At 40.5% G+C, this 11,271-nt stretch overlaps 1 protein-coding gene across 2 annotated transcripts in view; it reads left to right on the forward strand.

Moving 5' to 3' along the window:
• BLCAP (BLCAP apoptosis inducing factor) overlaps positions 1–11,271 on the forward strand; it is a 12,493-nt gene extending 1,222 nt beyond the window's left edge. For both annotated transcript variants that reach the window (XM_069063524.1, XM_069063522.1), the window contains exon 2: positions 9,527–11,271. In XM_069063524.1, coding sequence (XP_068919625.1) covers positions 9,663–9,926 — 264 coding nt within the window. In that variant the 5' untranslated portion in view covers positions 9,527–9,662 and the 3' untranslated portion in view covers positions 9,927–11,271. The remainder of the gene's footprint in view (positions 1–9,526) is intronic.

Raw genomic sequence — 11,271 nt, forward strand, 5'->3', positions numbered from 1 at the left:
GAGACAGAAAGAATAGCTTCTCTTGTTCCTTTATTGTATAATCCTGGATGAGTCACTGCTCCCTCTCCCTGGGCCCCAGATTTACTTCTCTGGGTTGCTTGCTGACTGGCCTGAAAGTATTGACAGCACTATAGAGAAGTAGGAAATAGAGGCTTTATGTAGGGTACATTTTATGGGGAGGAGTTTGAACATCGTTTAGGGAAATAGCAATAATAACTATAGGCTCATAATTCTGTAGAACTGGAAGGGGCCTCAGAGGCCTCCTAGTCTAGATCTATTTATTTTACAAATGAAGAAATTAAGAGGCAGGGTAGGTGTCTTTTCCAAGGTCAGATGTAAATATCAGAGGTGGCTCTTAATATAGTGCTTTTAGGTTTTGCAGAGTACTTTCCTCATTACTGTCTTGAGAGAAAGTTAAGTTTTATTATCGCCATCTTACAGATGAAAAAACTGAGTCACAGCTGCTAAAATTACTTAAGAGAGTTTCAATGCCCTCTCCATACATCTAGTATCATAACAGAACATAACATTGGAACTTTAGAGCAGGAAGGGAACTTCATTTTGCTGATGGGGTACCAGGCCTAGAGGGAGGAAATGTCCCAGGCTCATATAGTAAGTCTGTGGTATAGATAGGGCTAAAAGCAAAGTTTCCTGACCCTTAGCCTAGTTCTCTTCCTACACTATATTGACTCTCTCATCCTGAGTCAGGCTGTTGGTCTGCCTGTCCAACACAGAGCAGTTTTATTCACACCAATTAGCTATATACATTAGAGTAATTTTGTAAGTGAGTAAGTAGTTTTAATGTAGAGTGGAATGATATAATGGCTTTGTTTTGTAGTTACTGGCTGAAAGCTGTTGGGAAACAGTACAGTTTAGGGTCACTAGAGAAGTAATGAATGCTATTGAGTTATAATGTTAAAGGGAGAAATGAGCCCCCTCTCATAGTGCATTAAGCAAGAAAATAAATACCTTTGTCTCATTGATGCCTAATATATTGCCTGGTGCATAATAGGCACTTAATAAGTACTTATTCATTAATTAACTGTTGATCTATTTGTTGCTGCTTAGAACACAACCATACTCCATGAATATATCTGAAAGGACATTGTTATTCTAGGCCAGTGGTATCAATTATGTGGCTATGCAACATTCCCAAATATGGCCCAAACCAGATTAAAATGTATTTGGGAAATATTTAACAAAATAAATAAAAATTCAATAGCATATAGGTCGTGCTAATATGTAATTTCCTGAGTCAGTTTGCAGCAGCAGGGATCCTTATGTATGGTTTAGTGGCTCCCTTTCTATTTGAGTTTGACACCACTGTTTAACCTACTCTAGCTTTACTTATTACTCCATCCTTGCTGAGTAACACATTAATACCAGCTGGATCATGAAGCTTATTTTATTTTGTTTCATGGCTTGTCTGTCTTGTGGGTATGAGAGCATCTAAGAAGTTGAATGGGATAGTCAACTCTTTTCAACACTTTTCAAAATACATTATTTTATTTTTAAAGGAGACAGCTGCAAAGTCTGGAATATTAGCTGAATTTGCAGATAGAGATGTGAAGGTATAGGCATGGAGAGAGACACAAAGGAACAGGTTTAGGGGTTTTTTTAGAACCTTTCCTGTTTTATATTTTAGACTAGACTTTTATATTTTCCCTAAAGGTAGTAAAGGTAAAATCTAGGACATTGTTCAGTCTCGGTCCTGAGAAACAGATCTACTTTCTGTTTCTGTTATGAAAATGCTTGTTTTCGGGCGGCCAGGTAACACAGTGAGTAAGAGCACCGGCCCAGAGTCGGGATGACGTGGGATCGAATCTGGGCTCAGATACTTAGCACCACACTCAGAAATAACTGGCTGTTATTTATATAACTTGTATATATAATATATATTTATATAATTTATATAACATATATAATTTATATAACTGGCCAATTGCTTTAAAAAAAAAAGAAAATGCTTGTTTTATCTTTTGCAGAGGTCTGTAAAGTTTTTGAGAGAACTTCTGTCTATAACCCGCTTGATGTTGCTCAACCAGTCTATCTGCCCTTTCTGCCACAGTGTCAAAGATTGTGTCAGAAAGTCTCTTAAACATATGACCAGGATACTGAAAATAGTAGGTTTTTCATAACAGCTAATGGTCAGTTAAACATTGGTCTATTCTTTGGAAATCTTAGCTGTGATTATGGTTACCAAGTAATATCAAGGATCAGCTTTGATAGTTTTATTAGTAAACCACAGAAGTGAAGTTTTGCTAGCATCTGTAAAGTATCTTTTAAAGAGAAATCTTAACCTGACTTTTTCTTGTGAATTCTTCCAACCAGACTTTGGAATATTCACATTCCAGCTAAGATCTTTCACTTTGGGGATATCAAGCATCATGTGCTATTAGACTGACTTCGTGAATTAGGAATTCTCTGAAATTAAGTGTGTTTGAAAAACAAGAGAAGCCCTGTAGAGAGGATAGTGATAGCATTACTCTGGATCATATATAGGGGAGCCATAGAGGACACCAATTAAAACAAAATATTGTTAAACTTCTTTATATGTGTGACTTACTGGTGAAAACCTCATTTCCCTCTCCTATAAAGTTGACATCATTGGTTGGGATTGTGGCTCCCAGCAGAAATGATTAATTGGGAAATAAATGCTCAGCAAGAGACCTGTTTGAAAACAACCTAGTCCCATCACTATCCCATTTCAGAAAATTATTGCTGTCACCTGCTCCCTTAAGTAACTCTTTTCTTCTTCCAGTCCTTCCACATGCCACCTCATCTGAGAGAAAAGATGACAAGCCATATTAATGGGACATCCTGAATGGATGAGAGAAGACACACCCCCTTACATACACAGTGCCTTGCATGTATTAGGTGCTCAGTAAATATTCAGTAGGAGAAAAGGATTGAAGTAAACATAGGATACTATATTTAATAATATTTTCAAATACTAAAAATGTGATTTTGTGAGATTCAGCTAAGATGTCTCAAAGTTCCCCAGTAATCTATGCTTGTCCCTAGGGCTGTTTAAAATTTTTATCAATGACTTGAATAAAAGCATCGATGGTATGCTTAGCCCGTTTGCAGATGACACCAAACTGGGAGTGACACTAACACAGTGGATGACAGTCAGGAACCAAAAGGGTCTTGACAAATGAGCGTTGAGCTGAATCTAATAAGATGTAATGCAGTAGAGATAAACATAAAGTCTTACACCTGGGTATGAAAAATCAGCTACATAAGTACAAGATGAGGGAGGCATGCTCTGAAAAAGGAATACTGGAAGTTTCAGTAAACCACAGGCTCCATGAATCAACATTGAATTGTGGCAGCAAAAAACAACAAAAGCTAATACAGTTGTGAGTGATAATCTCACCTCAATTTATTCTGCCTCTGTCAGGTCTCAACTGAAGCATTGTGTTCAGTTCTGGGCATACTGATAAAGATAAATTGATAACCTGGAAAATATCCAGAGGAAGGCCCTTAGGATGAGGATTTCATTAAGTAGTTATACAAGTTTTGGTATGCTCATAATTCTTTGAGAGCTGTGAAGAAACCTGAGAAGTTTTTGAGCATTGATCTCTAAATCTGCAAAGGTTGACAGGTTTCAGAAAGAGCTCCATTTTTCTTGGGTGAGCAGTCTTTAAGACATGATAGCAATCTGGTTCATTTGGTCTAAGAAAGACTTTTCCAGTGTTTTAAGAGCTCCATGTTTGCCCACTTCTTACTTACTCAACCTCTCTTGTAAGGATCTGCAGTTGTTGTAGTATTTTTAAGCCTGTCATAGAGTGTTAGAACCAAAGGATTGGAAACCATATTTTCCAGTTTACTCAGTCTACATTTGAGGAAACTGAGGGATCAGAAGGATTAAATTATCTATTCAGAGTCACAAAGCTGGTAGCAGAGCCAGAACTCATATACCATTCTTTTGTCTTTTCCTCCTAGAAACAAGTGGGTTCAGCAGAATTCTTTAGGGTTCATTTGTCAGTAACAAGGGAGGATAATGTGATAAATAATAGGATACTTTTAGAGACATTTGGCATGAGAGATTTACTAGCATTACCTGCATGATAGTTGCCCTATTAGATCCTTAAAGTGGTGGGTGGGGATCTTTACACTCAGAGTAGTAGCTTCCGTTATGACTAAGGGATATGAATTTGTAAAAGAAAATGGCACATCCTCTGACCCCACCTATGTCTTTGGCAGGTGAACAAATGCCTAGTAAGGTATGTAAGCCTAGGGACAGATCATAAGTGTAGGAGAGTTATGAGTGTTGTGCTTTATTAGTTACCTGACTAAATGGAAAGGTGGAGTTCAGGACTAGGAAGTACCGAAAGAAATATAGGAATAAGTAATTGTTCGGTGAGATCTTGGATCTAGAGAAGCTTGGTTTCAGAGAATAGCCAGTAGTTTGATCCTATTAAAGTTATAAAGGCAGGTAGCTCATCCAGGGAAGTTGGTGCTTAAGATAAACCATATTCAGTGCAGTCAACTCATTTGGTTCCCCAAAAGGAAGGTAAGTAGGATCATTAGGTTTAGATTAGGATCTTAGGTTTAGAGCTGAAAGGGACCAAAGAGATTATCTAACCAGTTCCCACATTTTATAGACTAGACTAGAAGTGTTAAAAAATTTCATAGTTCTGGGGGCAGCTAGGTGGCGCAGTGAATAGAGCACCGGCCCTGGAGTCAGGAGGACTGAGTTCAAATCCAGCCCCAGACACTTAACACAAAAACTAGCTATGTGACCTTGGGCAAATCACTTCACCCCAATTGCCCTGCCTTCCCCCTCAAAAAAGCAAAAAAAAAAAATCATAGTTCTTAACCTAGGTCTCATGTTTCCAAGTCCTGCATTTTTTTTTTTTTTTTGCTTTTTGGAGGGGGAGGGCAGGCCAGTTGGGGTTAAGTAACTTGCCCAAGGTCACACAGCTAATAAGTGTTATGTGTCTGAGGCCAGATTTGAACTCAGGTCCCCCTAACTCCAGGGCCAGTGCTCTATTCACTGTGCCACCCAGCTGCTCCCCAGCATTCTTTCCAGTATACCATGAGGGCATTTCCTGTTCAAGTTAAGAAGCAGGACTAAAGAGTCCTGGAGGAGTCTTCCAATTCTGAGATTCTCTTAATTTGTTTGTATATGACTCCAAGGTAGGAAAGGGAACTTTTTTATTTTTAGGCAATTGGGGTTAAGTAACTTGCTCAAGGTTACACGGCCAGTTATTTCTGGGTGTGGTACTAAGTATCTGAGCCCGGATTTGATCCCAGGTCATCCCGACTCTGGGGCCAGTGCAGAAGGGGAACTTCTTAAATTGAAGAATGAAAAAAATTCTGGTAAGATGGTGGAGGGAAGGCCATAAGTTTGATTATAGAGATGATAGGAAAGGAGGAGAAATAAATAGGCATGGGGGCAGAAATGAGAGTCATTTATGCCAGAGTCACTGAGCAGACCTGCTGGACTGGAATGGAGTTTGTGAACTTGTCTTCTTTACTCTAAAATCTTAAGTAAACTGGCTTTGTTGATATTGAAATAATTATTTAGCTGGCAGCTATAAGAATAGGGCATTTGGAAACTGGAACAAAGGTAGGAATGTACCCCAGCTCTGAAGCCAAGACCTTCCTGTGTTTTATTGGCTATTGCTATGGATTATGATAGGAACCTTTTTTAAAGTATTCAGTTCTTTAACCCTTTGGTTGTGGTCCCCATTTAAAATGTATTTGTGCATCCCTCTGGCACATAACTCAGAATGTTGTAGTTCTGCCCAGATCGTATGGTTTTCTTTACTCCACCCTGTTGCCTGGTTGTTGGGTTTTCAGAAAGCATTGGTTTACTTTTCATTTCACTCTGCCAATTCCATGCTGACCTTGGCATGAACATGCCTCTTGGCAAAGAGGAAGTGTTTTCTTCTCTCCTGCACTACACAGATTCCCATGGTGGCTGTCAGCAGCTCATGGAAAAGGACAGCATGAGATTCTATAGAGTTGACATCCAGCAGCCAGGCTCAGATATCATTTGGGTAACCTACGGTGCTTCTTCTGTGGAAATTGTTACTCAGGTAGAGAAATGGTTTATTCCAACAACCCGAGAAACATTTTATTATCTGCAGTTTTAAAGCCATTTAGTTTTTCTAACTAGTGTCCATATTCCTGGAAGATAACCCTTTATTGTCACTCATCTCCTACCTGTAAAATTCTGCTCCCTTTTCTGGAAGCAGGCTCAGGTAGTTAGTTTGTCTTTGATGCAGAGTAACTGGAGATTTTCCAGAGATACTGATACATACATTATGGCAAACCACTGGTTGATCCCAAAAGGCAAATGTACCTCATTTCATACAGTAACTGAATTCCTGAGAATTTTGTAAATCACATCACATTATAAAAGCATTAAAGGAACTCTTATTTAAAGGAAATAAGTCTGTTAGGTTTTCCCTACACTTGCCAGTACTCAAAAAAAAAAAAAGGCAAGATTGAGCCCAAGATCAGTGTCTGATTGTAGTGGGCCTAAATTCCACTCTTTGCTTACCTCCCAACAACTTTGTTCAGGTCTTAGTGTTCTTGTTTGTAAAATGAGGAGGATAAAGCTCAGAGATGTAAAGTAAGACTCGGCCAGAGTTGCCCAACTCAGACCTACATGTCATGACTCCTCAAAATCCTTTTCTTGAGACTATCTGCCATGCATCAAGAAGCCTTCTCAGGAGGAGTCAGCACTCTTCAGCCTTCCACACAGACACACCTGGGTGGAGAGCTTTTTTTTTTGGTGAGGAAAAGAGATTGCCTCCAGGTGCAGTCAGGAGCAGAATCAACCAAGAATAAGGTTTTGAAGATTTCCCTATGCAAGGAGTAACTGTGCATAGCATAGGATCAGAGGTTTAAAGTTGAAAGGGGACCTTGTCCAACACCCTTCTCTTACAGACAAGAAACCTAAGGCTCAACTCACATAGGCAGAAGGTAGCCGACTTGAACCCAGGTCCCCTGACTTCAAATCCACCCTAGAGGGTGGCCCCCTCCTTAGCTCCCTTTCCTACTTGAGCTCTCAGGGAATCAGGGTCCTAAGAGGCAGATAAAACCGTGTACAAAGTCACAGGGATGTTTTCTGTTACAATGCAGTGGGTCCCATCCATCTCATTGCCAGTAATGTTAATTAATTCTATATCACTTTAAGATTTACAAAGCACTTCCTTCATAACAACCCTCTGGACAGTGAGACTCAGTGGGGAAACAACTTGCCTGTGGTCAAGTAGCTAGGCCTGGGACTTTAACTCGAGTACCCTGTGATGCCAAGTTTAGCCTTCAAAACCGACTATACAACTGGTCAAACCCAGAAGAAACAGTGGCCACTTACACATATGTAAGGATCCCTGTGGGCCAACCACATATTAATATTATCTATTTTATTATCTGTATATTTATTAATTTTGTTAAATATTTCCCAATTCCATTTTAACCTGGTTTGGGTCATGCTCAGGAGTGTTGGGGGCCCACGTGTGATGCCTCAAACTAGACCATGTTCCAGTAGCTAGGTAGCATAGATAAAGTGCTGGGCCCGAAGTCAGGAAGACTCATCTTCCTGAGATCAAATCTTGCCTTAGACACTAGCTTTGTGACCATGGGCAAGTCACTTAACCAAGTTTGCCTCAGTTTCCTCATCTATAAATTGATCTGGAGGAGGAAATGACAAACCACTCCAGTATCTTTGGAGTCATAAAGAGTCAAACATAACTGAACAACAACAAATTTATATTGAGAATAGCACCTTGGAAGAGGGTTTGTCTTCTAAACAAGTATCTGGTTTAGTTCCCTTTTAAACCTTAGTAAAGCTTCAATAGTGTTCTGTGAAATGTTTAGGAGTCACTGTTTCAAAGGGCAGAGACTAGATCCTTTTTTCCTTCAGTGTTACAAAGCTCAAGCGTAGCTGGGCAACCAGTAATAAACTCTGAGTCAGTCACCAAGTTCTTCCCCATTGGCCCATATGAACGAAGGCACCACTTTATAGTGAACCAGGTTGCCTTGGCTTGTTAAAGATTAGTTACAGTGTCTTCTGGGTGACCTCACCTAGCACTTTGTGCCAGTGTAAAGTGGTGGCAAAGGTTGCTCAGGTGGTAGGACAAGTCACAGATCTTTCTGGCTTTCTCCAGATATTAGTTGAAATGTAGTTTCTGCCTCTGAAAACAAAATTAGTAAGGTGGCAATACTGTCAGTGACTAGTCACTTATAGCCTTCACTCAGTTTTTTCTCTTAGTTTTCAACCCATCTCAGGCCCCTTCTCCTAAAAAGCTGACTTTTTTTTTCTTTTTCTTTTTGGAGGGCAATTGGGGTTAAGTAACTTGCCCAAGGTTATACAGCTAGTTTTTTTTGTGTGTGTGTGTGGGTGTTAAGTGTCTGAGGCCAGAACCGAACTCAGGTCCTCCTAACTCCGGGGCTGGCACTTTTACTCACTGCGCTACCTAGCCGCCCCAAAGCTGACTTTTAAGAGGCTTCTAGATTATAAACTCCATGCCAACTGATGTCCCATTTAATCTTTTTTTTTTTTCATTTAATCTTTATATCTCCTCAACGACATTGTGGGAATATTTATATGGTAGACAATAAGTCTTTGAGAATAAATGAAAGAAAAGGATTGTTTATATTATCTGGGATAGGCATCATGTCAAGAAGGAATACATAAATCATTGGTGTATCCTTAGGAGCCTATACGGAGCATAGGAAGCTTGGGTCAGGGTCTTTTTGCCTTTTTATACATGATCAGTATCTAAAGGAATTAACCAGCTATTTAGAAGAACATCAGAAGCAGCATGTAGTAGTGTAGTGGTGTCACACTCAGAGCCCAAACCATTTGAAAATGTAATTAACAAAATATAACATATAGATAATCCACAGTTAATCTGTCCCTGACAAACAGGACGGGGTGAGGGGCCAGTTCAGAGGACTACTGGTGATTATTTTAATTATGTTTATGTATAAGATTATACGCTACTGGAACCCAGGGTCTGACTGACCCTGTTTGATCCTCTTGAAGTTACAAAGGCAGGTAACATCCAGGGAAGTTGACCTTTAAGATAAGCCACATTTGGCTGGTGGGAGAGTTTTCTTGTTACCTCCTTGATTACCTTGTAGCTGATGAGGACTTTAGTCTGATGAGACTAAAGCAAAATCTGTTTTGATTTTGCTGCTCAGCATTGTCTCTCTCTACTATCTATTTTTTCCATGATAACTTTCAAAGGAGTTGGCCAGCACTGACAAATATGGAATGTGATTAAAGGGCTTCTGGGCAGATCATAAACTCAAAGAGTGGCTCCATTTGTTATCTTGAAATCCTGTCAACTTAGAAAAAAAATTTACAAGAAAACCTTTTCTATCATTTGTGATGAATTTCAATGGGATTTGATCCCTGAATAAAATGAGTATGATTACATTGGTTGAGTTCTCTAGTTCACAGAACTACAGGTAAATACTTTTGTTACTCATTATGGTGAACTAATCACCCTCCCCCCAATAAGTGTTTTGTGTTTTTCTTTTTAATTTATATCTGCAGAATATGGGACAGCTTGGTGCTCCTTGACACGTTGGAGAAGGCGTTGAAAATTGAGTGGAAACGAAATCAAAGCAGCAGATAGAGTTCGCTTGCTGTTGTGGGCCCTGTGCCTCTCCTCCCCTGCCCAGCAGAGACCATGTACTGCCTCCAGTGGTTACTGCCTGTCCTGCTCATCCCAAAGCCCCTCAACCCAGCTCTCTGGTTCAGTCACTCGATGTTCATGGGCTTCTACCTTCTGAGCTTCCTCCTGGAGCGGAAGCCATGCACCATCTGTGCCTTGGTCTTCCTGGCAGCCTTGTTCCTCATCTGTTACAGCTGTTGGGGGAATTGTTTCTTATATCACTGCACTGGCTCCCACCTCCCTGAATCAGCTCACGATCCCAGGATAGTGGGGACTTAGGATCCTCATGTGCTGCTAATTGATTGGCTTTAAAGATGAGAACCCAAGGGTAAAGGATGGTCACAATATGATTGATCACAGGCTTCCTGCACGTCTGTGTAGACTAGATTAGTACATTCCTGATTGGGCATCCTTCACCTGTGACATGTCACTTCCAATTTTTTATGATGTGAACAACAGCACCACCTTGTGCTTTTGGTTTGAAGCCCAGCAGTGGTCAGTGGTTGTTGCTGTTTTTCTTTCCTGCCTTCATTCCTCCACCTCACTGACTGGATGATCATCCTTTCATCTCAGATCCTGCCAGGGGACCAGACCCAACATGGCCAGCCTAATTCTGCTGATCCAGGGATCTCCATTATGTGGCAGCAGAATTCACATCTTGTTTTTAACCTAGATGAACCTTATCTGGAGTGCAGTTAGTTTCCTTCTCTCCAGCCTCTCAGCCTTATATTGCCCATTGGGCCACTTGAGTTATTGTCAACAAAGGTCTCATAATTGCAGAAACCCCAGCTCTTCACTGAAGCCACTGGCACGTGGGAGCTCCAGCTTCCTGCTCAGTAGGCTAGAATGAAATGTATTTTGGCATTTCAGTGCTGTCCACATTTAACTTTCCTGTTTCTTTTTCTAAAAGAAACGGTATCACTCTTGCAATAGTTCCTGGTTATCAGAACAGTCTTCCCCCAGTCACATCCCTCCCCAATTTCTAGAGTTTACAGGGCTCTCCTTTCTTAGGGGCAGTACTACGAGCTATTGGGGTTTTTTATCTTTGTCCCAGTTCCTTTAAATCTGCTGATTCCCACATGACCAGGTTGGAGAGCAGGTTTGTGCTTTCAGAATGGTGATGAGCAATCAGTGGTTTTGCTTGGGGGATTGTCTTGTTTTTATTAGCTGGGAAGAATGTATGTTGTGTATTGAATTAGGAATTTATCACTAGCAAAGTTGATATCGTACAATGGTGGAGATTGTTGGGAAGGACAGAAGCTCGACAACACATCAGCCTGAATGGACAACTCGGGAGAAGTGATAAGAAATGGCCGCTTCTGTTCCATGCTGGGGCCCCTGGGCTTTGTCTCTTCACAGAAACACCCAGGAAGAAGACTGTTTTTCTTAATATGCTTCCAGTCTGATCCACTCACTCATCTTCCTTTGGATTGACTGAGGAGTGGGAGGTGACCCGGGCAGAGGACTGAACTTGGTGCTTGTCACCACCGGGGGAATTGGACCTAACAGCAACATTTTTTTGAAATTTAAGGGCTGCTGGTTAAAACATTGTTTTATTTTTGGTTGGCTCAATTGCACAGCTGTTTAAGATGTTTAATAAAAGCTTTATAAACTTTGGTCTTCA

This window comes from Petaurus breviceps, unplaced genomic scaffold, assembly GCF_028583685.1.
Source record: "Petaurus breviceps papuanus isolate PSGF00001 unplaced genomic scaffold, PetGlider_PUasm1.0 90591, whole genome shotgun sequence".
Lineage (NCBI taxonomy): Eukaryota > Metazoa > Chordata > Mammalia > Diprotodontia > Petauridae > Petaurus > Petaurus breviceps.